Source organism: Alosa sapidissima, chromosome 5 (assembly GCF_018492685.1).
Source record: "Alosa sapidissima isolate fAloSap1 chromosome 5, fAloSap1.pri, whole genome shotgun sequence".
NCBI classification, from domain to species: Eukaryota; Metazoa; Chordata; class Actinopteri; order Clupeiformes; family Clupeidae; genus Alosa; species Alosa sapidissima.
This window is the reverse complement of record NC_055961.1, coordinates 31826147-31853669: the sequence shown is the minus strand read 5'-3', so window position 1 is coordinate 31853669 and position 27523 is coordinate 31826147. Positions and strand designations below refer to the sequence as shown.

General features: G+C 43.2%; 2 protein-coding genes and 1 long non-coding RNA gene across 5 annotated transcripts in view; 1 reads left to right on the top strand and 2 right to left on the bottom strand.

The window, feature by feature from the left end:
• Nucleotides 1-425: 425 nt before the first annotated feature.
• Nucleotides 426-8034, bottom strand: LOC121709794. The gene is given in 6 exon segments (XM_042093392.1): nucleotides 426-566; nucleotides 569-680; nucleotides 3324-5295; nucleotides 5298-5819; nucleotides 5822-5906; nucleotides 7270-8034. Coding segments are annotated over 6 exon segments (3543 nt in total). The 3' UTR covers nucleotides 426-479.
• An 8460-nt stretch (nucleotides 8035-16494) lies between these two features.
• Nucleotides 16495-22520, bottom strand: LOC121710026. The gene is made up of 3 exons (XR_006032080.1): nucleotides 22510-22520; nucleotides 19118-19120; nucleotides 16495-16768 (listed from the first exon to the last, which is right to left on the bottom strand). It is a non-coding gene; the product is annotated as an uncharacterized LOC121710026 (long non-coding RNA).
• camkk1a (calcium/calmodulin-dependent protein kinase kinase 1, alpha a) overlaps nucleotides 19210-27523 on the top strand; it is a 61320-nt gene continuing 53006 nt past the window's right edge. For all 3 annotated transcript variants that reach the window (XM_042093847.1, XM_042093845.1, XM_042093846.1), the window contains exon 1: nucleotides 19210-19699. The gene's annotated coding sequence lies outside the window, so the exon portion shown is untranslated. The remainder of the gene's footprint in view (nucleotides 19700-27523) is intronic.

The following is a 27523-nucleotide window of genomic DNA, read 5'->3' as shown; positions in this document are numbered from 1 at the left end:
AAGGAAGCATGAAACTTTCAGGGTTTGTTCTTGATGACCTAAGCTTTAATTTAAGATCTGGAGACAGTTTGACCTCTGAGGTCAGATAGAGGTCACTGACCTCTGTAATATGTTGTGACACTACAGGGGAATGGGGTAAAAAATGTAAATAATATATATCACCATGAAACTTTCTCAGTTGATTACTCATGTTAAGCTAAGAAAAAATGTATTGAAAGTGTTTTTATATTTTAATGTTTAAATATGCAAATTAGGCCTTCTCATTAAAAATGCACTAATTTGCATACATTTTAAAAAACAAAATCAGATTGTCTGATAAAGCCAGGCTCAAAATATTGTTTTCATTTTGTTGTCATATGAGATGGGAAAAGAATTACTGAGGGGTTTATGGACATCTAGTACTAGAATACACCTTGTGGTGCAACCTGGACCCATCGTCAGTGATGCTCCCGGGGTCATAGGGTGTTTCGGGTCTTACATCAGACACCCTCACCCGGGCGACCCAGCCGGGGGTGATCAGGCCCCGACTTGTGTCCAGGTAGCACACTACGCCACGTGTCCCCCCCCCCCTCTTTATCCAGAGCCACCGTGAAGCTTTTTCAGCAGCTTCCAGTATGTTCTTGATGGCTCTTTGCCTGTGCAGTCCGCAAATCCCTAAGAGTCCCAGGACACGGTGTAATATGGAGTGAGGATTGTCTCAAAATGATTTAAATATATATAAAAGGATATCTATACATATACATACATTTATAAATATCCAAATACAAAATACAAATATAAAAATGTGACATACAAATAAATAAACAAATTTATATAAATAAACGTATCTTTGTAAATATATTTTCGAGATTTGAAAATAAATATGCTTGACTTTGTATGTGGAATCTGCATTTGTGAATCTCCTTTTTGCTTTTATGTCGATGACGTAATTTTGAGACATTCCTACTGCACACCAAGATCCACAAATAAGTACCACTAGATTTGAATGCGAAGACACCCTCCACTGAACAACCAGCAGATGGCAGTGTTGTACAACATGTCTGTTATCAACTGATAGCGGTCCGTGTAACGCTTTGCAGGGCTATGTTCTATTTGCAGAATTCACATGAGAAAATATAAAAATAGGCTTAAAAATCAGTTATCCATTCTTTAGGACGGCACAGTAAATGGGATTGTTGCATATTTTGATTTTCATTTGAGCACAGTTACGGTTTTCTGTTGAGAAGTTAAACATTGAAATGATGCGTCAATTTTTTAATTTTCCTTTTTTGAGCTTTTGGTTGGACTGAACCACGAGCACCGGGGGAGAACAGCATCTAGCTGGGCCAGGCTAGATGGTGGAAGAGAGCGCCGCCTGAAGTTGTGCGTGATTTTGACTCATTACTTAATAATGATTACTAGATTAATAACTAAAACTTCGCCGATTTTGGGAGATGGCACGTTAAACATAACTTTCAGCCTATGTTGAACATATCTACAGTATATTTGAATACCATGGCCATGCCATACCATAGCAAATAATTCCCCAAAGCAGAAGACGTCAGTCTACAGGCTACCCCAAGCACTGTTTGACGTGGGACATTTTTGCTTATTTAACACTTTACGCTAGACCAGGTCTCATTAGGCTAAACGAAGAAACAACCGTGAGTATGCCTAATTTATCAGTTTATCCATTTATTCATTGCAACAGCAAATAGCCTACATTGCTATAGGCTACTACGGCTCAAGTCCATTGGATCATGTAGGCAAAGATCCTTGATTAGGCTACTCCGCTTGAACCCTCTCTGATGTAGGTCTCCAAAGCCTCCCAGAACATGAACATTCTACACACGTATATCAGGATGCAGCAATGTCTCCCTCTGCATCTGAAGTTATCTCGAGCTGACATTATCAATCGCTTGGCACCTTGATGCAAGCTGAACTGTGTTTGATAGCCCTCTATCTCTACATACGCTGATAAATTGTGATCACCAACACCGCGCGCCAATATGTATCAGGTCACCCCCCTACGCTTGTGGTTCACCCCAACAAAAATGGTAAAAAAGGCAAAAATCCGATATTAACTGAATTTTACTTTTGTTTCCAATCCAGTTTCTGTTTTTTTCTTTATCTTGCGTGACTAATGACACATTTAGACAATAGCAGCAATTATCTATTTGCTGACCAGTTAAAAAAATTGAAAATTGGATTATTGAACACATTTTTATTTGGATCAGATGGATGGAGCAAATAGAACAAAGCACTGCAAAGCGTTACACGGACCGATAGCAACTGAATCTTTCCGACGCTGTTTTCCCTAGTTCAGTTCAGTCAAGTGGTCTATGACTAGAAATGGATAGGTAAGTAGTAACAACTAGCCAGAACGATTTATTATCGGTTTCGATGTCTAGTGCCGTTTTTAATTTCATAGACTGTAAATAAGTCCATTTAGTCAGTGTACAGCTGCTAACGTTAACAGCTAGCTAAACAGCTGGTGCCTGTTCAGCTTTGTTGGTGCCTGCACAAAACACATTAAGTTAAGATTTCCCTTAAAATCTGATTTAGGGCCCCTTTAAAATAAAATGTAGTTTTCCCTAAAGTTATTGTGTCTTGCAACTCAAGTGACAGGCTGTGTTCGTGTCCGCTGTTGTACAGATGTTGCAGATCTTACATTACAGATGTTAACATAGCTTCTAGGTTAGCGTAACGTGAGAGCCAGCTCAGCTGAGATCGCTATCTGACAGACTGCCATTAATGTCAATATTGCTAAATGGACTTATTTATACAGTCTATGAAATTAAAAATGGCACTACACATCGAAACCGATAATAAATCGTTCTGGCTAGTTGTTATTACTTACCCATCCATTTAATCTAGTGTCTTCCATGTCGTTAATCCTGCTAGTCATAGACCACTTGACTGAACTGAACTAGGAAAAACAGCGTCAGAAAGATTCAGTTGCTCAGTTGATAACAGACATGTTGTACAACACTGCCATCTGCTGGTTGTTCAGTGGAGGGTGTCTTCGCATTCAAATCTAGTGGTATTTATTTGTGGATCTTGGTGTGCAGTAGGAATGTCTCAAAATTACGTCATCGACATAAAAGCAAAAAGGAGATTCACAAATGCAGGTTCCACATACAAAGTCAAGCATATTTATTTTCAAATCTCGAAAATATATTTACAAAGACACGTTTATTTATATAAATTTGTTTATTTATTTGTATGTCACATTTTTATATTTGTATTTTGTATTTGGATATTTATAAATGTATGTATATGTATATATATCCTTTTATATATATTTAAATCATTTTGAGACAATCCTCACTCCATAGTGTAAAGACTGGCCTGCGAAGCCCCTGCAGCGCACTTCAACAGGCTCACAGCGGGCCTTCCACCCATTCCTCCGACACTCAGCTACCAGGTCCGCGTACTTGGCCCTTTTCCTTTCCTGGGCTTCCTCCATCCGATCTTCCCAGGGGACAGTTAGTTCCAGTAACACCACCTGCTTGCTTGCCGCGGACATCAAGACCATGTCCGGTCGGAGTGATGTGACTGCAATGGTGTCCGGGAATCTCAACTGTCTCCCTAGATCAATCAGGAGGTGCCAGTCTCTTGCTGTTGTGAGCAGGCCCCCTTGGGCCTTTCTGGGGGGCTGAGGCTTCTCACCTGCTCGGACAAAGGCAATTGCAGACTTGGTTGGGTGATGCTGCTTGCTGATGTTAATGCCAATGCAGATGGTGTCTGCTACTGCCTTCAGGACCTGGTCATGGTGCCAACGATAACGCCCATCTCCCAAGGCCTTGGAGCAGCAGCTGAGGATGTGCTCTAGTGATCCCCTTTTCTGGCAGAGTTGGCAAGCAGGTGAGTTCACCAGGCCCCAAGTGAACAGGTTGGCAGGGCAAGGGAGGACATCATACACTGACTGGACCAAGAACTTGAAATGGTGTGGCTCCGCCTTCCAAAGTTCTGCCCAAGTGATCTTACGGCCAGCTGTATGCTCCCACTTTGTCCAGGCCCCCTGCTTGGACATGCCCACCAATCTGCTGAAGCGAGCTTCCTCCACCTCAGCTCGTACCTTCTCCTGGATAAGCTTCCGCTTCTCCTTCCCTCTGGCTTTGCTGTAGCATGGCTTAGGATTGCTACCAAACCCAGCCCTACCAGTAGCCACCGTGCCCACCAGGGTGCTGTGCCGCAGCCTTGCCTCCGCCCGTTCCACTGCGTCCTGGGCGTGCCACTTCCTTCCTATTCTGACCTCCACCCCTGCTGAGGAGACCTTGGTGTCAGCTGAGTCTCGGTAGAGCAGGACTTCTCTGGCTTGGGTGACCTTGAACTCCTCTGCCAGACTGCTGAAGGGAAGCTGTAGCTTGGTGTTATGGCCAAAGAAAGCAATGTTGCTTAGGCTCCGTGGCAGGCCCAGCCACCTGCGTAGGAATCGGCTGATCTTCCACTCAAAGCCCTCCACGGTGGTAATCGGGACTTCATTGATTAGCAATGGCCAGAGGAGACGAGGGAGAATGCCATGCTGGTAGATCCAGGCCTTGAACTTGCCAGGAAGTCCTGACTTGTCCACTGCCGAGAGCCATGCGTCGAGGTCATTGCTGGTGCCCTGCCGTGCAGCGGTGTCCTTCAAGTTGTCAGTGAAGAGCTTGCCCAGGCTCTTCACTGGCTTTTCTGACACTGTTGGAATTCTGGTGTCTCCCAGCGTAAAGCGGAACTGATCTGCTACTTTTCCTTTCCTTAACACTAAGGACCTGGATTTCACAGGCTTGAAGCTCATTCTTGCCCAAGTGATGAGCTGTTCGAGGCCTTGAAGAAGCCACCTGCATCCAGGCACTGAGGTCGTGGTGACAGTGAGATCGTCCATGAATGCTCTAATCGGTGGTTGTCGGGTGCCAGATCTGGACAGTGGACCTCTGCATTCCACTTCCGCAGATTTCACGAGCATGTTCATGGCCAGTGCAAACAAGGACACAGAGATTGTGCAGCCGGTAATAATGCCCTTCTCCAGACGATGCCACTCTGATGTTGAAGTCTCAGAGGACACCCTCAGACTAAAGTTGTTATAGTAGTCAAGGATGAGATTTCGAATCTTCTCTGAAACGTGGTATCTGCTCAGGGCCAATTCCACCAGTTTGTGTGGTATCGATCCATAAGCATTGGCGAGGTCCAGCCACAGCACTGCCAAGTCCCCTTTGCTCTCTCGTGCCTCCCTGATTAGCTGTGTCACCACCCCTGTGTGTTCAATACACCCTGCAACCCCTGGGACTCCTCCCTTCTGCACCGATGTGTCGATGTAGGTGTTTTTAAGAGAAATCCCATCAGGCGATTGGAAACAATCTTGAAGAAGGTTTTACACTCAACACTAAGGAGGGAGAATGTCCTGAACTGCTCGATGTTACTTGCATTCTCCTCCTTGGGAATCCACACGCCTTCTGCATATCTCCACTGCTGGGGTACTCTCCCTCTTCTCCAGATGGTTCTTAAGATCTTCCAAAGATGCTCCAACAGCCTGGGGCAATACTTGAAGACCTTGTATGGAACTCCACTTGGGCCCGGTGCTGATGATATTCTGGCAGATTTGATGACCTCTTTGACTTCCTTAAGGGTGGGTTCGTTGATGTTAAAGAGGGTGCTAGGTTCCGGTGGCCATATGAGGGCTCTACAGTGACCAAGGTCTTGCTCCCTCATGCCATCGCTATAGGTGTTGCTGATATAGCGGTTGATATCCTCCTCAGGACAAGACAGTTGACCACTGCGTTTCTCTCCCAGCAGCTTCTTTGTGAACCCGAATGGATTTGCAATGAAGGCACTGCGCCTGCGGGCCCTCTCCTTGCCCACTCAGCACGCCGAAGGTTGATTAGCCTCCCTCTTACCACAAGTTCTGCCAGGTCTACCTTCTCCTCTTCGCTTGCCTTCCTATACTGCAGGGCTCCAGAGTGCGACCAATTTGGTCGCATATGCGACCTCATTTTTCAAAAGTGCGACTAAAAAAAATCGGAGGTCGCACCGGTGCGACCAGCTATTCAAGAGAGGAAAAAGTGTCCGCATTGAAACACTACCTTTGGTTCAATAACAGACACATATTTGGCCAATATCGTGGTTTAAACAAATTACAGATAGTGAAGGGCGGGACCTCCCCTCTGATTGGCCGTGGCCCAGTGCCTGTGTGTAAATTTGAAAATGCGTGTGCTGCAGTGAGAGAGAGAGAGAGAGGGGTCAGAGAACCGTCAGATAAACAGAGTGGATTTAGTTGCATTACAGTGTGGTCACATAGGCCGAGATAAATGTCCCCTCTCCCCACTGCCTTTCGGCAGCTGGCAGCAGCAAACCAATCAGACGAGCCCGAGATGATGATCAAGTTTATCGTTGCCTACGATAGGCTTAGTGAAACTTCCCTTCACCAAGTTCAGTCCAAAATAATTATTCACCAGTAAAATAGTTTGAACCTAAACCCGACGTACAGGAATGCCACTTGCGCCACATTTATAGGAGTCATTGCAGATGAAAAGACGTCTTAAAATTGCGAACAATGCATACAAGGCCTTCTCGAATGACAGAGATACAGATATCATCGAAAAGGAGTTGACCACAGTTACATGCAGGGAGTAACCTGGTTTTCAACAGCAATATTCGTTTTGTGCGCGAGTTGTGTAAACTCATTCTGATGGCATCAATAAATTTAATCCGGTATTTAAAGCCCGAATATTCCCTGCATGTATAACTGTGGTCATTGTGTACGGTGAATTGAATGGACACATTTAGATCGAGTATGGCAAGTCATTGCAATAGCCTATAATAATAGGCCTACCATTTCGTTATTGCATTAACCATAGTGATGTTCTTATTGAAAATTTAAAAATACTAAAATTAAAAAGTAAATTGCATTGTGGGGCTGTCAAATGATTATTGCAATCATCATTGCAATATCACATAAAAATCCCCCAGGCTACTTGGAACATCTCTTTAAATTGTGCTCAAATACATTTCTATGGAAGATGCTAGCATGGCGAGCTGGTTTAGCCAAGGCCTAAAGATCATGAAGGATAGTATGTAAGACATTGAGCCATGAGATGTGCAGTTTGAAGCCCTTAAAAGACGTGCACTGTTAATTTACTCACTGTTATTTAATTATTTAATTAATCTTGAGATGTTTTAAGTTTAAATTTCAGCTCAGTGAAGCACTTAAAGCACCAACACTTCATTAAGTTACTTTTCTTGTAGAATTGTAAATCATAAGTCATAGGACAACCTATATAGGACAGTAATTAAGGAAAAAAAGTGAACCTGCTGCGGTGTTAAATGCAATGTGGTTGAAAATTTGGGTGCCCCTAACTTTTGTGCTGGTGCACCTAAGAAAAAAAGTGCAGTGGAAGTCCTGGTGGCGCATTGTTCCTTGGCACCAAACCTGTCTGAAGCGATGCTGATTATGAACGTGCTCATGGTTCGGAGCCTCTGGTCCACACCGCCCTTGGCTGCTGTTTCAAGGGCTGCATCAACATCTTCATCAAACTGACGCCACACTGACTCTTTGTTGGCAGCAGGCCACAAAATCCGGCGCAGCTCTGATGGTCTGCTTTGGGGTGTAGCTTGTGGTGCTTGGAGGCTCTGGGCACTGTGGTGTGTGTCCGGGCCTGGTTCCTCCTCCGTCTCACCAGGTGCTGTACTGGGTACTGGCACTGTGCGTTGCAACACAAGCTTCCTTAGGCAGCCCATCTTGGTCTGATGTATTTTTAGACCAGTCACGTTTTTGCAGACCTTGCCACATTTGCAGACTGCACTCGTTGTCGTTTGTCCATTTGCATTGGTCGTCACCAGGGAATCAGTCCGTTCGGGGCGCTCATATTCCCCCCCTCTTGGGCACCCCTGGGAGTATTTCGTAGGGTTTTTCATAGCGCATTTTGGGTGCTCCCTCTCAGGAGCTGCAGTTTGGGGTGCTAACCCTCCCTGCCCCGGTTGCCGTCTCTCCGAGCTGTCCACTGTCTCTCCAGTTGTCACCACACTTTCGAGGTCGTCATCCAGCCTTTTCCTGGAAGTCAGTGGCGATGCCATGCTGGATTAGTACTAGAATACACCTTGTGGTGCAATACAAGCCTGTAATTCACCTCTACCTCTGTGATATGAAATGTCTAGGCCCAAAATTAGAAATAGGTGTATCTTAGGATCTAAATGTGATAGAAATGTAAACTAAATGTTTGGCCATGTTGCTGGGCATGAGGAACTCATCTATAGCATTGATAGCACTCTAAGAGGTCAACATCATTAAGTGCAGTGAAGAAGATCACTGTCAAAAGATCCAATGATTGGGCAAATCCAAGTACAAAATGTATCATTTCACCCAACAATTCCATATAAATATGGACATGACAAAAATGTAGCCCTACTTGAGCTATCAGAAACTCACAACTTGAACTCCTATCACAAATTCCCAATGTAACATTGAACAGGTAACATATCAGCATTCTAAAATAGTACAGTGAAAGTTGTTGTAGAGCCCTTAGCTTTTGGGGGTAAGAAAAAGGCCTACAAAACAGCTTTAGTCACTGCAGTCACCAGCACATGTGCAGAGTGCTGTGCACATTAATGCTGCCTTTTTGCATTTACAGTGCCCGGTACAACCCTTTTTACAACCACAGTGCACAAGCTCATAGCATGCCTGTGATGCCTCATGCAGTATTGTCCAACGTGGCTGCCAGCCTGCATCTGTATCAATCATAGACTGTAAAAAATATCAATCCATCAATCAGTCTGAAGGACTTGGTAACTGTGGGCTAGGAACCAAGGCAAGGTTCCATATGTTAGCCTGGTGCATTGCTCTTTTGATGTGTTGCCTCAAAGCAGCTTGTAAGTAATACAATACCGTTTCAACTTGGTTTGGCCTCTCATTTACACGAAAACCACAAAAACGATTTGGAAAACTCCAGTTTCACAGTTGCATGTAAATAGGGAAACCGGCGATTTTGCATTGTGACATGTTGGTCTCTCCTTTGTTTCGAATCTCTGATTGGCCACCTGTTTGCTCGAAGTGTTCATATCAAAATCAAATCAAATCAAATCAGTTTTATTTGTATAGCGCATTTAACATTCACAAAGTGCAACCCAAAGCGCTCCACATATAAGACATTGTCATTGACACATAGACTAACAAAGACAATAGCGGACGGAGCGGCGTAGTTGCCAGCGTACCCTTGACACCAAGACATAGAACTACATTTAAGAAATAACAAACGCAAAAGATGCCGGAAGGACCCGTGACACCAAGACATACAAGACAGACAACAAACAAATGAATAAATAAAATAAATCAAAAATAAAAATAGAATTAGTCCAATTTCCAACCGGCTGAAAATGTCCAAGGGCAATGATGACTCGCGTGAAACTGCGCACAGCTGTGTCTCCACAACCGATGCAACACCAACAAAGTTCTTTACACTCACTGGCAGTCTGGAGATAACGTGAACGTTAGGCCTTGTTAGTCTGGAGATCACTGGAAGCATAGCTCTACCAGTTCGAAAGTCGTGGGCGATCTTGTAGATCAGCTACTCGGTGGACTTATAACAGCGACAGTTTGTTGGTCCGTAATGCAGAGTTCTTCAACGTTAACGTTAGTCTGCTTAATCCAGACTCCAGGCAGTTGGCATGGCAGCTCACAGGTCAGAAACAGCTCGGCAGCCTTGGCAGATCTTTCGCAGAGTAGCTCCAGCTGCTGTCCCGAGAAATCCCCTCGACCAGACAGCGAAGTGAAGCACCGGCTCACAGATGGATGGGAAGGATGTAAGAGGCCCAGGGCAAAAGCTAGCCATAGCAAGCTCCCAATGGACAGACGTTAACAACATCAGCCGACTTGAAAGCAGTAAAAGGGACTAAGAGAATAACACGAAAACTATCAAAAATAACGTAAATGAAGAGAGAAAACATTTAACTAGACAAATCAATACAAAAAATAAACATGACATTACATAAAATTACGAACATTACATAAAAACAAACAAAAACATGATGCCAGACGGAGCGGCATGTCTCGCCAGCGTCCCCGTAACCTAGCAACATCACCCTTCCCCTGCTGTTTTTAATCATTGTTTCAATCACAGAATTATTTTAACAAACGAAGGAAGGGGAAATCGTTTTGAGGCAGGAACGATTATTTGCCATCACTTTGGCCTTTGCTAACTTTTTTGACTGATTTAGGTCTGGACTCTGGCTGGGCCACTCTAAAATGTTGACATTGTTCTCTGTTAACCATTTCTTGCCTTGCCAAGGCCAGAGTGATGGCAAATAATCGTTCCTGACTGCTGTTAAAAATGTGTAGTCTAGAATCATTGTGGAGACATGGAGAGGCTTGGTAGATATACAGTAAGAACCATTTTGAGAGTTGTGAATGCAAATAAATATGTTTTCATTGATTATTTAAAAAGGGTATGAACTTGCCATTATTCATAAAAATTTTAAAAAAAGATCAAATCGATTTTTTTTTATTCCATGTTTCTACCACATTGTCTTACAACCTTTTGACATGTGGCAGTGTATTTTCAGTCAGAGCACACATATTGGTTAAGAGAAAATCAACATTGTGTAGTGAATGTGACCGGCATATATACAGTCTATGGTTTGCCCAGACTGAAGCGCAGTTCGCGTTGCGTGAGATCACCGCGGATACAACAAAGTACTACTACGTTGTGTCGGCTCTCGGAAATTCAACAGCATCCAGAGTAGTGAGTCTTCTTAAAAACCCTCCGGCAACTGAGAAGTATATAGCACTCAAAGCCCACCTGTTGAAAACTTTTGAACTGTCACGCTGAGAGAGCCAGCAGGCTTTTCTCCCATAGTTCGAATTACAGGGGGTACTGGGGGGTACTATACCTCCCAATGAAGACCCAGTACCCCCCAAAGAGATAGAAATATCAGTTTTGGGGGGGTCAGATAATTTTTCTGATTTTGTGAAAAAATATCATTACAGTAGGCTACAATACAAGTAAACTCCTATTTTCACTAGACAATTTTTAAGGTAAAGCGATTTCAGACACCCCTATTATGGACTGTACCATTTTTAACCACCGTGGCGCTAGAAGCAACGGAGATAGAGAACGACTTCAACTTCTCAAGCAAGTGTCAACTCTGAATGACAAAACGCTAGGTAGATTCCTCCAGTAGCCTAAATTCGGTTTGCTGCTGATGTGCATGGGTAAATGTTAGTTGCTAGCACACGTCTAGCTTGTTGAAAATGTGATATTTTACAACCTTCATGTATTAACGTTTTTTGTTCTTTCATAGCTCATGTCATGTCTTCATACATTTAATTACCGGCTACTTACCTGCTACTTACCCACTGAGGCTAGTAAAGTGGACCTTGGTTAGATACCAAGGTTAGTTAGCAAGATAATTCTCTATTTAAATCATTTACTATTATTATTTTACATTGTGGTGAGGTAAAATCGATTGTCATTTCCAAGGAGATGAACTCCAGTCCATAGCCTAGGTGTCCATTCTAATTTTATCTTGAATACATTATTGTGCCCTTTTGAAATTAGTTTGGTACAGATCCTGTGTTGTTTTTATATACTGCTCAAAAAAATTAAGGGAACACTTCATTCACTGGATCGGTACTCTGACACTGTTTGGTTCTGAGCACAAGTAAAACTTTTGAGGCGAGTGTTTTATTTTGCAAGAACTGTCAGACATTCTGTGAATGTAGTTTGAGAATGGAGAAAAGGGTGGAAGGTTTCAAAAAATGTGTTTTCACAATTGTGGAAAACTGTAAGTGTTCCCTTAATTTTTTTGAGCAGTATATTATGCACAAGAGGGTCTGATGTAGCTAAGCCTACATAACATCAGTGAAACCTGTGGAAACGTAAAAAGAGCCAAGTAGCCTAGGCTGAATAGCACATGCTAGTATTTGAATTTGTTTTTAATTGGTTAGTATTGTTTTTACATTCTATTATTTCATATTTTTAGTTCAATAAATGTAGTTTCATCTGAGAACTGTTGAGATGACACAGGCATTTATCGGAACCTGGGTTGCTCGTTTCGGCACCCCTTCGGATATATCCTCTGACCGAGGCGCGCCGTTCACGTCTGAGCTGTGGAATGCTGTCGCACAGAGCCTCGGGGTGAAACTCCACCGCACGACTGCATATCACCGCAGGCTAACGGACTTGCTGCCCTGCGTGCCAGCCTCAAAGACAGCAACTGGGTCAACAAACTCCCATGGGTGATGCTGGGCATCAGGACCGCGCCAAAGGAGGACTTACAGTCCTCATCTGCTGAACTTGTTTATGGACAGCCGCTGCGGGTCCCAGGGGATTTTGTCCCTAGCACCACGGTTCCTTGGTCTGCTACTCTCCAGCGGTCAACTCTATTGGACAATGCGAGGCTTTTCGCACCTGTCCCTACTTCCCGTCACAGCCTCCCTCAGTCGCACATTCCCACTGGGCTTCAGACGGCTGATTATGTTTTCATTCGCCACGATGCCCACTGAGGACCGCTACGCCCGCCCTACGAGGGCCCATTCCGTGTTTTGGAGGCAGGAGACAAACATTTTGTGGTGGACATGGGCGGTAAACCGGAGCGACTCTCCATTGACCGCCTCAAACCGGCTCACTTGGATGTGGCCAGGCCCGTTGGCCTCCAGCTCTGCCCCCACCCCCTACTCCCCTCTCTCCCAATCCTCCCACACGCCATGCCCCACACCCGTGTCATGACGGGACACCTGCCGCAGTTGGGTCTCATCGACCTCCGGTACAGCACAGCCGTTGTGGACGGTTAATACGCCCACCTCCCCGTTGACTGTTGATTTTACTTCTGATATGGTGGATTCTGGGGGGACGTGTGTAGTGAATGTGACCGGCATAATTCACCTTTGTTATTAAGTGTGGTTCTACACACCGTTTATATTAAACACAGCACTTTGTTCTGTCTGTAGTTACTTCATGTAAGTATAACTGTTCAGGGATCGTGGTCCCTTTAAATGTTATGAATGTGTGATGACGTGTAGCCCCATGCCTGTTTTGTTGCTGGACAGCGCCATTTTAGTTTTCAGTGTTTTTTCTATCAAAATAAACGACACACGCATTTGTGTGCTCAACGTGAGAAATTGTCTCTTGCGATTTACTGCAATTTCCACAATTACATCAATATTTGCCAGGGGTATGAATAATTTTGTTTAGGGCTGCAGCTATCGATTCTTTTTGTAATCAATTAATCTAGCACTTTATCGATCGATTAATCGGATAAAAAATGTTTTGCATTTTTAAACAACCAAAACAAATAATGCATAACGAAAATGACATGTCTGTAAAATGATCAAGCAATTGGCACAGAGGTATTTATTCTAACTCCAACATTTGGCTCCAAAACTAAGCCAGTGCCAACAATATAATAATGTTCAAAATGCTCTCTGTAAAATATCAGCCTCTTGTGCGTGACTTAGCTGGGCGAACAAAGCTATCCATACTATGTTGTGAAGTGCTGGGAGGGAGAAAAGGGAAAGCAATTTAATGTATTAATATGCACAACAAGTTTCATGCTGTAATCTAGACCCGACATCAAAGTAAATATCTGTTTTATGTAGATTTCTACACCTGCAGCATTTACCATTAGGCTACTAAGAAATAATTTTACCATTAGGCTACTAAAAAATAGGCTACCATTAGGCTACTAAAAAAATATTTCTGGGCTGAGCATATTTGCTATGGTAACCTAGCAACCTGTGTGTGTCATAGACTGTGTGTGTGTGTGTGTGTGTGTGCGCACGCATGCGGTGCGTGAGGGAAGATGAAGGTGCATGCGTGTGCATAAGGGGTTCTTTTTTAGGCATACTGTCTTGCAATTGAACGTGAATAAGTTTACTAATTAAAAACATCAAAGCTAAACATTATATCACGACATCGCTACAAATACAGTATGTGATTAAAATCATCCAACATCAATGTAGGCCTACGTAGATAGATGATAGATAGCCTACTTTATTGACGCTTGGTGAAACAGCATGGAGTGGATGTTTTCAGTTCAGATGCTTGTTCTTTTCCTTTTTGAGTATGTAATGATCCCAAAACGTTACTTAAAATTTTTAGACATTCTCTGCCATTTATGGCCATCGTGACTCCGCCATCGCGCCAGCTAAATTCAGAATGCATCACGATTCACCAAGGGGGCAGGCGAATTCCCGGAAGTAGAAGAATCGACGTAGGCTGGAGGGACCACCTCTCTGCTAACTCCCATAGAAGTCCATTCATTCTAGGATTTTTTTGAAATACCATAACTTCATATAACATATATCCTGTGCCGATATTGTAGCTTCTGTGTAATCTACATAAACACTACAAAGGCAAAACAGACTCCATTACCTCGTCCGTAACGTTTGTTACCCGTAAGAAGAATAGTTAGCTTGTTCGGTTGGAGGGAAGCTAGCTTTGACGTAATCTCTCTTTCGCGCCGTAGGGAGATAACCGTATTGTTTGGATAAGAAGCTCAATCCACCTTACTGTTTTATGACGGTAACTCATAAGCAAAACCCATAGATATATCTATGAGCAAAACCTAGCATACACGACCGTATGTTAAGGTAAAGCATTACACAGAGGCAACCTAATAATAATAATAAAAAAAGTAAACCTAATTTTTTTTTTAAAAACGGCACTAATCATTTCAGAGGTTTTCGATGGATTGAACGTAGGTCGGAAAAGTGGAAAGAAGATTAGCTTCAAGGCTATAACTTTTTTGTTTTGTTTTAGCATGACTGTTTTTGAAGATGATCATGTATGGTAGCTTCAACATTAACACGACTTGGTGAGAATGATAATAATACATAAATAAATGTTTAACTTTGAAGGCGAAGGAAGTGTGAGAAGAATTTCTGTGTATCTATCATAGGAGTTACAAGATTCAGTTCGATGGCTAACGTCACGAAGTTAAGTGTGAGTCTGCGCAGTACTGGGGGGACCAACTGAAAAATCGTTCTATTTGACTCAGTGCCCTCCCATTGAAAACGACGGAGTCTGTTGGTCCATTTCTTTTACTGTCTATGCGATTCACGCGCTAGTGGTGTGCTTCCTGAACAACGGTCCGTGTGGAACAATCAGATCCCTGCGCGTATAGTGCGCGTCATAGGAATTTAACGAGGCTTCGAGGCAGGGTTTTTGCCTCGAGTAATTTTTGTAATCGAGTTATTCGAGTAACTCGATGAATCGTTTCAGCCCTAATTTTGTTCTTAACTGTATATGCAGGATAACAGAAGTAGATGTTTTGCCAGTGATCTTCACTGCACTTAATGATGTTGACCTCTTAGAGCAGTGTTTTCCTGGACTGGATCACGACCCACAGGTGGGTCGCAGGAGATTTTATTTGGGTCGTCACCAGCACAATTTATGTTGTCTAATAGGCCTAACTTATACCATTTAGCCAGGAAAGCTATCTGTTTTCTATTAGGATATAGTTTGTTTACCACAGTCACGTCCCTCTGTGCAATTTTGCATTTAGAATAGCTCTGAAACTGGGGGCGAACGCGTCGCAGAGGGGACAGCGTGGACATCTCGCTCACAAAATGAAACATTTCTGTGGGGCCCCTGCCATGGACCTCGCAGTTGCAAAATGCAAGGGACATGAATCAGCCTATTTGCACGAACATTAACGGACACCAGCTCTTCAACTTGACCGATTAAAATCTAGTCAACTAAAGCAGACATCCGTATACCGGACATGGCTATTCAATTTGAGCCATAGGCTGTAGTTTCAATTGTAGATGCACTCTTTAAAGTTAATAGCAACCTCCTCACATTCCTTATTATTTCGGATTTAAAATGCTCAACAGTGCATTATTAGCCTACTATTTAAATGGACATTTTAAACACTTTCCTCTCGTTTTCCACCTCGCAAACTCTACTAGGCTACAATAAAGGCGCATTATCTTTTGACTATTGCGCAAAAGCCTCTTGTTTTGATATGTATTCATTTCACTATGTATTCATTCTTACAACATAGCTTGTCACAACATCAATACACAGCCTTGGCATACGGCCTACAAACAAACGTTTAACTCCAGAGGAAAATGCGGATTCAACTTTCCGAATAAAGAAACCTCCACAAATAGGCTACAATAACGACTTGAGTTACTTGCTATGTTTACATAGGAATTGACGGTGTTATGGATCCATTTGTCTGCAATGCAACGTAGCCTACAACATCACTCTTTAGAAATATAGGAACAGCTTACTATGCTGAAGAGTGACGACTGCGTAACATGCAAGAATACCCCCAAGAAAAGTTTGAGAACATGTGGCCTAAAACATAATTGCATGCAGGTTGCATGTTAGATCTGAAGTGAGATGGGTCGCGATGGTCTGTCATTTTTAAAAAGTGGGTCCCCAGAAAAAAAGTTTGGGAAACACTGTCTTAGAGTGCTATCAATTCTATAAATGAGTTCCTCATGCCCAGAAACATGGAAAAACATATTTAGTTTATATTTCTATCACATGTTTGAGCCTGGCTTTATCAGACAATCTGATTTTGTTTTTTAAAATGTATGCAAATTAGCACATTTTTAATGAGAAGGCCTAATTTGCATATTTAAACATTAAAATATAAAAAAACTTTCAATACATATTTTTCTTAGCTTAACATGAGTAATCAACTGAGAAAGTTTCATGGTGATATATATTATTTACATTTTTTACCCCATTCCCCTGTAGTGTCACAACATATTACAGAGGTCAGTGACCTCTATCTGACCTCAGAGGTCAAACTGAGAATGCCTCCAGATCTTAAATTAAAGCTTAGGTCATCAAGAACAAACCTTAAAAGTTTCATGCTTCTTTCATAAAAAGCATGATCGTCCTTATTTTAAGAGCTTAACAGCCCCACTATGAGGTGTTTTGAAACACTTAACTTGGTGTACATAGCTCACCCGTCCAGCAGATGGCGATGTTTCACCATTTTGCTTTCATATCTTTTGGCAGCCACTACATTTTCATTTTAGGCCCGTGACTCTAAAACAAACCCTGCAGGCAGAAACTGTACTTAAACGCAACTACTTTCTACTACTTAAAGTCAAATCATGGCAAATATAGGGAGTTAATTTATGGAATCATTTATCCTTTAACCAAATGCCAATAGGTGTCAAAAGCAAAGGTAAGTTTGTAAAAAATTAGTGCCTTATATTTATGGATATGCTGTAGGTCTTGAATCTTTAATTGACAGATGTATGTAGAACAGTCAGCCTCTCTGAAAATACTCGTGGTTGAAGGCCCATCTGCAAGTGCTTCCTCTGTGTATTTGTTGTGGCCTATTATGGTCAAGTAGCACACATAAGGCCTACATGCGGAGGAGGACCTTTTGCTGGTTAGAAATGACCCTACTTGCACAGGCAAACTCAGTTTCTTCCTCTTCCACCCACTGCCTTTCTCACATGCACAACAGCTTGCTTCATATGTGCAATACTTTACATAACTGAGGATTCCATGCCCACATAGCAGCATTATTTCCTTCTTTTACAGTTGCACTCAAGTTTACATACCCTTTGGGATTAAAATAGCCCCACATCATCACATACCCTTCACCATACCTAGAGATTGGCATGGTTTTATTTCAGTTAGCCTAGTAGCTGGTTTGATTTGCATTGAGAGATGATCTTATGGAAAGTACCCCATGCCAGTCATGAGATATGTTGAAGGGTATGTGTTGATGTGGGGCTATTTTAATTCCAAAGGCCAAGGAAACTTTATCAGAATGCATAGTATCCTGGATCCATGAAATAACTTGGCTTCTGCCGGCCTCTATTGGAATTTAACATGGGGGTATGTATACTTATGAGCTCCTGTAAAGAAAAGAAGTTTATTTATTTACGATACATTATTCATTCACAACGAAAATTGGTATCCTTAAAGGTTGGATTTTTTCTCATTTGTTTAATTAAGGCATTATGATCAATTTCCAAAAGAGTTTTTATTCCTCTTTTTAGTCAACTTTAGCATGTGTATGTACAGGGTATGTAAACTTATGAGTGCAACTGTATGTGTGGTTCCTCATTACGCACGTTTCTCTGAATTAGCCTACATACTGTTAATCTTTTAAAGAATTAGACCAGAGAATGGCTACATGAGGCATAGGCCTATTGGCATTCCTCATTGGGTTGACACTGTTCAGGAACTGCATGTGCCAACTGCTTGTTTAAAAATCTGAGCTTCTCCCAGTATTTCTTGCGAGGAGGAAGTGGGGGGTCGGTGTGAGGTACAGTAAGCGGTGGATGGTTGTCTGCCTTTCCAAGAAGACCCACTCTCAGGACCTTGATTGTACTCATGGGGGCTTACTGGGAGTTGCCTTGAGGGTCTGGGGAGAGAATGACTCAACTGGTTGGAGGAACTCTGTTGATAATCAACAACAACCTAATATCAACGTTCCGTTTCTTCATAGGCCTACTGTGTAGTTATTAAGCTGAAAATAAGCCAATAGCCTAGGCCTATCTAAAGACCAAGGAGCTTTTCAAGCACTGTAAAATGTTGCCCCTGCTCGCAGGTTAAGGGTTTATTAGGGGGGGGAGTGTGGATTAATACAACACCTACATTTTTAAATATCAGACAACCGACAAACCTATTTTTTACATAGCTTTATTATGTAGTAAATTCCTGTAGTGATCTGTTAAGATTAACAACTTTTCTGTTGCCTATGTCAATTGTGCCTGGTCATTATCTGGGATGCATACTCTTTCTCGAACAAAGGCTCCAGACAGCGGTCTCCACGTTGTTCATTAGCCCAGGTGTTCCCAAACTTTTCCACGACAAGGCCCCCCAAATACCACTAGGTTCTGTTCAAGGACCCCCTTGATATGTTATTAAACCCATCGACAATACTACGGCAAATGTAAAAATACACTAAGCTAATCCTAATAATTATTTTAGCCATAAGCACTTCGTGATGGAGCCTACAGTGTGTAAAAATTGCATTTGGGGCTTTCTGCTATATGAGAGCTATCACTCTACTATTATTCCCAATCATTATCATCATATATATTGTTCAGATATGCAACAAATTATTATAATGGCATTGTATAACAACCCTCATAGTAATACGTATATTTTACATTTTTCAAATATATTTATTTGTTGCTTTTATGTTTCCTTACAACTTGCTGAGGCCCCCCTGACACCCCCTCGCGGCCCCCACTTTGAAAACCACTGCATTAGCCAACGGGTTTTAGGACCCAGCGAAAATCCATTGAGGGAATGTTTGACGATTCATGAAAGTTGTCTGTACAGTATAATACGACTATGGCAGTATTTCATCACACTGAGGGACTTGTTCTCCAATGATCGCGTGTTGCTTCTTATCAACATTCCGAGTCACAAATAGCTAACCTTTCGTAAAGTGAAAGCGGGTGAAAGCTCCTGCAGCTAGGCGCTCCTATCGGTCGGCATTTAGCAAGCCTCTGTCCACACAGTGCGGAAGGGAGTACGGGAAAGATGGGACACATGTCAGCATTCAGTTGGAATGTAGGGGGCTTGGCATGTGAGTGAGATGCCAGAGTAGTTTACATTCATAACGTTTGTTTATTAGAGACATTTAGGTGTGATAGCCTACCTAGATTTGAGACTCAAGTAGGACATGCTGCTTACAAACAATAGCTATTGACAGCGAGGACAGAAGTAGAAAACGGCATTTACCGACAGAGCGAGCTGTCAACTGTGCCGCCTCCCCTCCTCTACACAGTGGTCCAGGACGGTCTGACACGGTAAGTGAAACTTTCCCCAAAATTGTTATATTTTCTTTCACAAACCACCTGTCAAGTTAATGTGGTTGGTAGGCTGCCATTATGTCTATTCTGAGCTGATGTGTCCGCAACAAAGGGGCACGGTTGAATTGCCCACCCCAGTGTACAGCAGTCAGCAGCACGTCGTGGCTTATTGTGTTGCGCCCATGGTAGTAGGTCGATTACAGTGGAAACAGTAGGCTGCTACGGCGCTCTTCTGAAAAAACGCACAATACACAAACAGATATGCAAATATAATGTTTGTAGACAAAGCTATCAGTGTTCTGCCAGTTAAATTGTAACATAACATTTGAGGACTGTATTTTGTCATGCTTGCCATACGTGCTGTGTCACTGTTCCTTATTTGCATCTGCAGACTATTTGGCAAGGTTCCAATTGTGTATTTGAAAATGCAGGCAATCGATTACCCAATCTGTCAGCCAAAGTATTGTGAAAGCACAAGATATTGTACTATGTGCGGCTCTATGGATCGACTCTACTGCTCTTGCTGAATGAACAGATTTATACACAGGTGTTCCAGTTGGCTGCAGGTTGTATGTGTATGCCACTGCATCCATATGCTCTTGTTTAACACACCATTTTGTCTTGAATAGCCTATAGGCTACTGAAGGGTGGTTAGTGATGACATTTGGATATTTTCTGTTGAAAATTCCTAACTTAAGGAAGTCTACACATTTGACACTGATATATTGCCTTTTCAGTTACTGATGGTTGCAGAAACTCACTCATATTGACCAATGCAGGTATCTGAGATCTTGATCTTCGAAGGCAGATCAACTATTAGGTCCAAAGCTTTGTAGTCTCCTATGACTGTACTGTGCTGGTGTGTAATGTAAGCAGTCACAAAAAGATGACCAATTTCCTAGGATTACGTATGCAATTTAAGGCAAAGAGATGGACAACATATTCTGTGAATCACAATGCATTCGCCTTTGCAAAATGAGGTTTATGGCTTGCCTTGAAACAAATCGCATTGTTTATAATGATCACTGGCGGACAGTCACTGCTACTGCAAACTGGAGAATACACACAGATTGTAGCAAGTCCTTTGATTGCATGTCAATATGATTATCTTGTGCCTCTAGGACATTATTGATCCGTTTCTTTTTTTCCCATCCCTTTATCTGTAAGCCTGAACCTACAATATGTGACGTAGCCTTGCAGCACGGATAGGAGTCCTGGAGGGCAGGACTGCCTCAGTCAGTAGATCCCACAGTACAGACACAAACCATCAGCCTTCCTGTCAGTGAAACCTTATCCCAGTCCCAGCTACTGATGTGGCATAATGGGTGTGGATGGTGGGCGTTGGCGTGCAGGGTGTGGTGTCAGCATCTCTCATCATGGTGGGCCTGTGATGGGGGAAAGTGCTCCTGTGGAAGATGAGTTCATGGGGGAGGGAGGTTGGAGTGGTGGTGGAGGGGGGTGAGGGTTGGTTCTGTCAGAGATGGGTAGTGTGTGTGTGTGTGTGTGTGTGTGTGTGTGTGTGTGTGTGTGTGCATGTGCATGTGTGCGTAGTGGGAGGGACAGAAAGTATAGATGAGGGAGACGAGAATGAGAGTGACACTAGAACACACAAAAAAAACAGAGAGGCAGAGATATGGATAGATTACAGGTAAATAGGTGTCGAGAGAGAGCATTACGGTTAACAATGGTGTTTTGAAAAGGGCATTACAAAGCCATCAAGTGAGTAGTGATAAAAAATCACATGCGGTCAGTGGTTATGAAAAATACACTGCCGATAAGCATCAGCACGGATGCATGGAAGACATTACAGATTTATGTGTGTGTATGTTTGTGAGAGAGAGGGAGAGATAGAGTGTGTGTGAGAGCGATCGAGTGTGTGTTTTTGTGTGTATATTTGGGGGGGTGTGTGTGATGTGTGTGTATGTGTGTGAGGGAGAAAGAGAGAGAGAGCGAATGAAAGAGAGAGAGAGTGAATGAATGAGAGAGCCTTCCTATCTGTTCATCTGTGTATGTGGTGTTCCCTCTTGTGATGTCTCATTAATACAAACAAATGAGCACTTGTCATTATTGGGCAAATGAGAGATGAAATGCTATTGTGTCTGAATTAGTGTGATGCTGATCTGGATGTGCTCCAGCGGGTCTTGTGTGTGCTCTGTTCATCGCCTGTGTGTTCCCAGCCTGACGGCGGTTGCAGCCCACAGCACTATGTGACGAGTACCCCCCGCTCAAGATCATTAGTCCTGTCTGACTCATCTATGCCCTTAGAAGAAACCTCCAGGTATCTCACCAATGCTTAACTAGCCTATGCATTTGGGTAATTCCAAATATCTCCCATGCTTTGCACGATTGTCATTCCTGTCTGAAAGGATATCAGTAAGTCTAATACCACAAGCAGAAGCAGGTCTTTCCAGAAGGGTGAGGAGGGTTTATGCAGGTTCCCACCTGATGTTCAGTGGCCCTCCAGGGTGTGCAGTGAGAAACAGAGCCTGTGTTCCTCTACCTGTGTGCTTGAGGTGTTTTGCTGTAAGGTATTCACTGTGAATAACACCTTCACAAGAAAAACACATTACACTTGCTAATTAGGCTACTTTATATGCTTAACCATTATAGTCTTTTAAAACTTGTTGGCCTATCTGTGATTAGACTATGAATTTATTTTGTTTGTGACAGTTATCAGTAATTCGTTAAACTCAGGTAGTTTCACTATTGGGAGCCTGATCAAGTTTAAACAAGGCAAATGTATGGATTATTATTGAGTAAGGCGCTTGAGCTCTACTGTGTTTTGAGTTCCCTGTTGACTACAGGACCAAAGCCCCACTTACTGGATGAACCAGATTACACACACACACACACACACACATACTCTCACACACACTTACACACTCACATACACACTTTCTCACACACACACACACACACACACACACACACACACACACACACACACACACACAAACAGATGCACACAAACACACCCAGTTGGCAATCTGGAAAAGGTCTCCACATCTGTTGCATCAAAGGAGGCCTCGTGGTTGAGGTGAAGTGAGGGTCATCCACTGGTCCTGAGCTCAGTCCATTCGCTCCCTCCTGAGCTGGCTGAAAGAGGCCTCCATCGTCACCGCCACTGCTCTGGCCTCTGTTACTGCTAAAGCTCTCTGTCATTCCTGGCCTCCTGCTGACTCACACAACTCCTAGCCATTGGTATGCTCAGCCCCAGAGACCCTCTGCTCCCATAAATAATTCCCATAACACCCAGCCCCACACCACTCCATGCCCAGAACAGGAGGTCCAGTCCTATCTCTCTCTCTCTCTCTTTCTTTCTTTCTCTCTCTCTTTCTCTCCCCCCCCTCTCTCTCGCACGCATGCTCGTGTCCGTCAGCTGGCCATTGGGCACTGCTGACTTATGCCATTCTGTCGCGTCTCCAACACATGAATCTTGCTCTTCTCACCATTTCAGTCTTGGTGAAAGTCGCACATAGTGTATCAGTCTCGATCTCAAAAGCGATGAGTAGGAACTAGTCCGTGAGGAAGCCTTCATAAGGATTTGTATTACTTGTTAGTCTTTAATTATGGATGGACTTCAGAGACTCCATTTGGCGTTTACTAAACGGCGCTGCAGGTTCTGTTGTTATTAGTTACATCAGAGCACTGTCTGTGATGCAACACATTGATTTTGACAGGTTTTAACACAGCTGATTCCAATTGTTAGCCATCTGCTTCATAACTGTCCACATTCATTATATACCTGATCACTGGTGGCTTTTCTCTGTTGGTGTGTTAAGCTTGACGTGTTAACATAATGGTAGAGCTTTGGATGTTCCGTCAATCTTTCATGAGCCTACAGGAAAGAAGAAGTTGCAAAGTTCTCAGGAAGTGTCACTCATACTCAGGACCTGAGTGTGACTTTGCATTTTAACCACTTAAGTGAAGGTCATAACCACAGTATACGCAGCGTGGCCTGAGTAGCCAGTAGCTGTCTGCAATGCATGGCATATAAAGATAGATAGATAGATCCATCCATCCATCCATCCATCCATTCATCCATCCATCCATCCATCCATCCATCCCAAGGACAATTCTTCTTCTTCATTTGACCCATCCGTGGTGACCACACAAACACTTGGAGCAGTGGGCAGCCATTGCTGTGGCAGTGTTGGGGCGTGAGGTGTCTAGCTCAAGGGCACCTCAGCCGTGGATGTGGACATTGTCCAGTCTTTCAGCAACAAATGAAAAGCCTTCAAAGCGTAAACACTATCAGTGATATCAAGTTCAGTTTACAGACTGGTCTGATCCTTCCTGTACATATTCTGAGCATTTAAAACTCTTCTCATCCAAGAGTCTGTCCCAAAGAGATTTCCTACAGACCACTGGTCTTTTATATCTGCATAGCACTGCATAGTGCATAACAATTATTTCACTAAATATAGCTCCGTTTTTGGATCATTACTCCCATTTTCATCCATATCGCAGATGCAGAGGAGAAGGGATTGATAAGACAGCTGGGACCATTTTCATCTCCCAATGATTTCCAGGGTGACCATTGCTTTAAAAAAAAAAAAAAAAACCTCTATCAGTCGATTAATTTGCTTGCAACCAGATGGCTGCCGCAAAACAAGTGTACTTGGAGAAACTTTGGGTAAACACTTCCATCTCTGGAAAAAGCTCCCTCTGGAAATTACCCAATTTCACCAAACGTAGATGGATCCACAGATGTGCCCGCAGTCTGTTGGAGGAGCACAGGATTCTGGGACACAGATGGTGTTGTTGTTTTGTGTCGAGAGACTTACAAACCTCTTTGTTTGGCCAAAAGGAGTGGGTAAAATTTTTTTGTTTTTTAATCGAAGAGAGATCCCATCCATTCACAAATAAAGCTCTTAGTATGAAGAGGCCACAATCACTCAGCAGGCTTTCAGATATACCCAGCAACATGAGGCGAGCCCCTTATTGAGCAGGAGTCAAGGTCTGGGGCAAGAGTCAATGTCTTTATTAGAGGCCACAGCTGTGGTTGTTAACTCAAGATGTTAGGAATCTGAATGGTCTATGAATGGCAACATGGTGCACTGATGCGGCATAATGGTGCAAAATCATGATGCATCTGAGAGCCAGCAGCATCTGAGAGCCAAGCCCCCTGGCCTTCCACTATTGAAATGGTTCAGTGACTTCAGGTCATCTGTTATAGATCTTGACCGATTCTAATGATCTGTCCCCCCCTTGATGTTCCCACACATCATTGCTGAAAGAGGGCAGTAAACATTCTAAATCAAACCTCTGCGGTGACTTATTAAACCAGGCCATCAGATCCCCATGAAGCCCTGCCTGTCGAACTTGTTGCTGGGGAGAGAAGAAGGGAACGTCTGATGGCCAGGGCACAGACCAGGAAGACGTGACGCTTGGTTTCAGGCTCAAATTGTTTGCCCATGCGAGTCTTAATAAGTTGTCATAGAACACCGCGGTCTTCCTTGTGCTCTGACCTTTTCCTGGACAAAGGAGCCGTGCACTGTGTGTCTCTGAGCTAAAACCATGGACACCAGGAGGACGGAGGGTTTTAATCGGCGGTGTACATCTCTGTGCTGATACAGAAGCACTGGGAAGGTGTTAAGCTAGATGTTTGATAACGAAGCATCCGTAGCCTCCTTGATATATGATTGACGGGGTAGCTCATTATCTTAATTGGTTGGGTGACAATGCATAGGGGTCTAACAGATTTGGCTTGTTTAATCATGCTATCATGCTCAAGGAAGGACGTTTTCTATTTTCCTGTTGTCAGGAAAGGGAGCTTTCTTTAATATCCTGTCTTGTATCAGGCTGTTACACTTGTGAAGAATGAGAATCAGGTTTTAAAAGGAGGTTCAGCACTGAGTCACTGAACCCAATTTCCTCTGTACGAAGAACAAACCTCTTCCTCATAGTCTTCCACCAGACCTTTTGCAATGTCACAGCAGCAGCACCCAAGAACACTCATTTCACTCATCTATCTATTGACATTTGCAGCACAATTGTGGTCATTTGGTTTCTATGACCGTATTAGATATGGTTTTTGAGAGGAAGTGACCAATATAATAATTTCAAATGCTTCCCAACTGGAAGCACTCAAGCTGTGACAGAAGGGGCATCTGTTATCATGCCTCTCTATCTCTGGCAATAGTGTACTTAATGCATTGAACAATCAAACACAGCTTGTCATGGAGCCCTGGGATTTTGTCTGCCCGCTCTGATGTCCCATTAACTCTAAGCAATAATAGAGCCGGAGTGTGCTAAGGGCTCGGGTGTTGTGCCTGCTGCCCCTCGGAAGCTGAGAGAAAGGAACCTACACACACACACACACACACACACACACACACACGCACGCACGCACGCACACACACACACACACAAACAGAAAGAGAGACACACATACACAGACACACACATGGAGACACACACACAGAGACGCACAGACACATTACTTATTATTGGGAAGTCATGACATGTCCAATTCTCAGAGCCTTCAGAGAATGGAGCTTTAATGGATGTCAGATTGAAACCTAATGGGATCAGAGAGATCTCTGCCATCCTCAACTACATGGAAAATATAATCTGGGGACTGCAGCAGTACAGCTCTGGAAGGAGGGATTGTGATGTACTGTATACGAGAAATGTATTTACTGTTCCTGAGTTGATATCTTTCAAAACAGGCGCCGTTTGCACCACGCAGATGTAATAAATATACTCATTTTAATGCAAATTGCTGTTTGTTTCACCGACTGGAAGAAATGAACTAATTAGGCTCAGTATGCTTAGATTACATCCAAAAACGTTTAGAGCTCCATAACCCTGTCTCCTGAGGAGTCTGAAATGACCTAGAAAACAGTTTAAGATCACAGAAAGTTTCAAAGTCACAGATAAGGCACCAGCCTAAATAGATTATCACGGCATGTCGAGATGAAACGGCGTCGTGTGCACGGCACGAGATTCCAATCTCTTTTTTTAGTACCAAACCAACTCCGTTGACTCTTACACAATGCAAAGCCCTAATGGGCTCAGCTCTTGGACACCCACTGTGAGAATGATGTATGAACGTGGGCTCTTCCTGCAGCAGATCTCCTCCTCCTTCCTACAAGCCTTAATTCCAGCGGCAGTGGTGATGGTGGAGGTCGTGGGAGAAGCGGATAGAATGACAGTCAGGCTTCATAAACCTTACTGCCCACTCTTCATACTGACTAATCAGTCGCTTGCTGTTGGAAGTCTACAAGTCCACGAAAATGACACAAGACGACAAAGCACAACGCAATGCTTGTGAAATCATCACAACACAACACACAACCACACAATACAATGAGACGTGTAGCAAAAAACAACATCACACACACACACACACAAACACACACATATACACGAGTGCGCCTCTGGTCCATGTTGGGTCTGGGCTGGCTGTGTTTGCGCTGCGGGGTCTGGTGGACAGCTAAGCTGCTTGGCTGCAGGCTGATTTGATTTCTCCTTACATGCCACCTTTCCCACATAATTGGATTCCCCCATCAGCAGCTAATGCTGTTGTGCTGCCAGTGAATTGTTTGTGAAGCAAACATGCCTTAAACACACACACACACACATACACACACACAAATACACACACACACACACACACACATACACACACACACACACTTAGGGTAAAACCATAGCCTCTTTCTCACTTGACCTGTGAGCAAACCATAACAAAGTCTTTTGTTTAGATGAACACATTTTTGCTCCTGAGAAATGTTCTATATGTAAATATTTATTGATTTCGTTTTATGTATCCATAGCATATGCCGGTACACTGCACATAGTGGATTTTTGTAT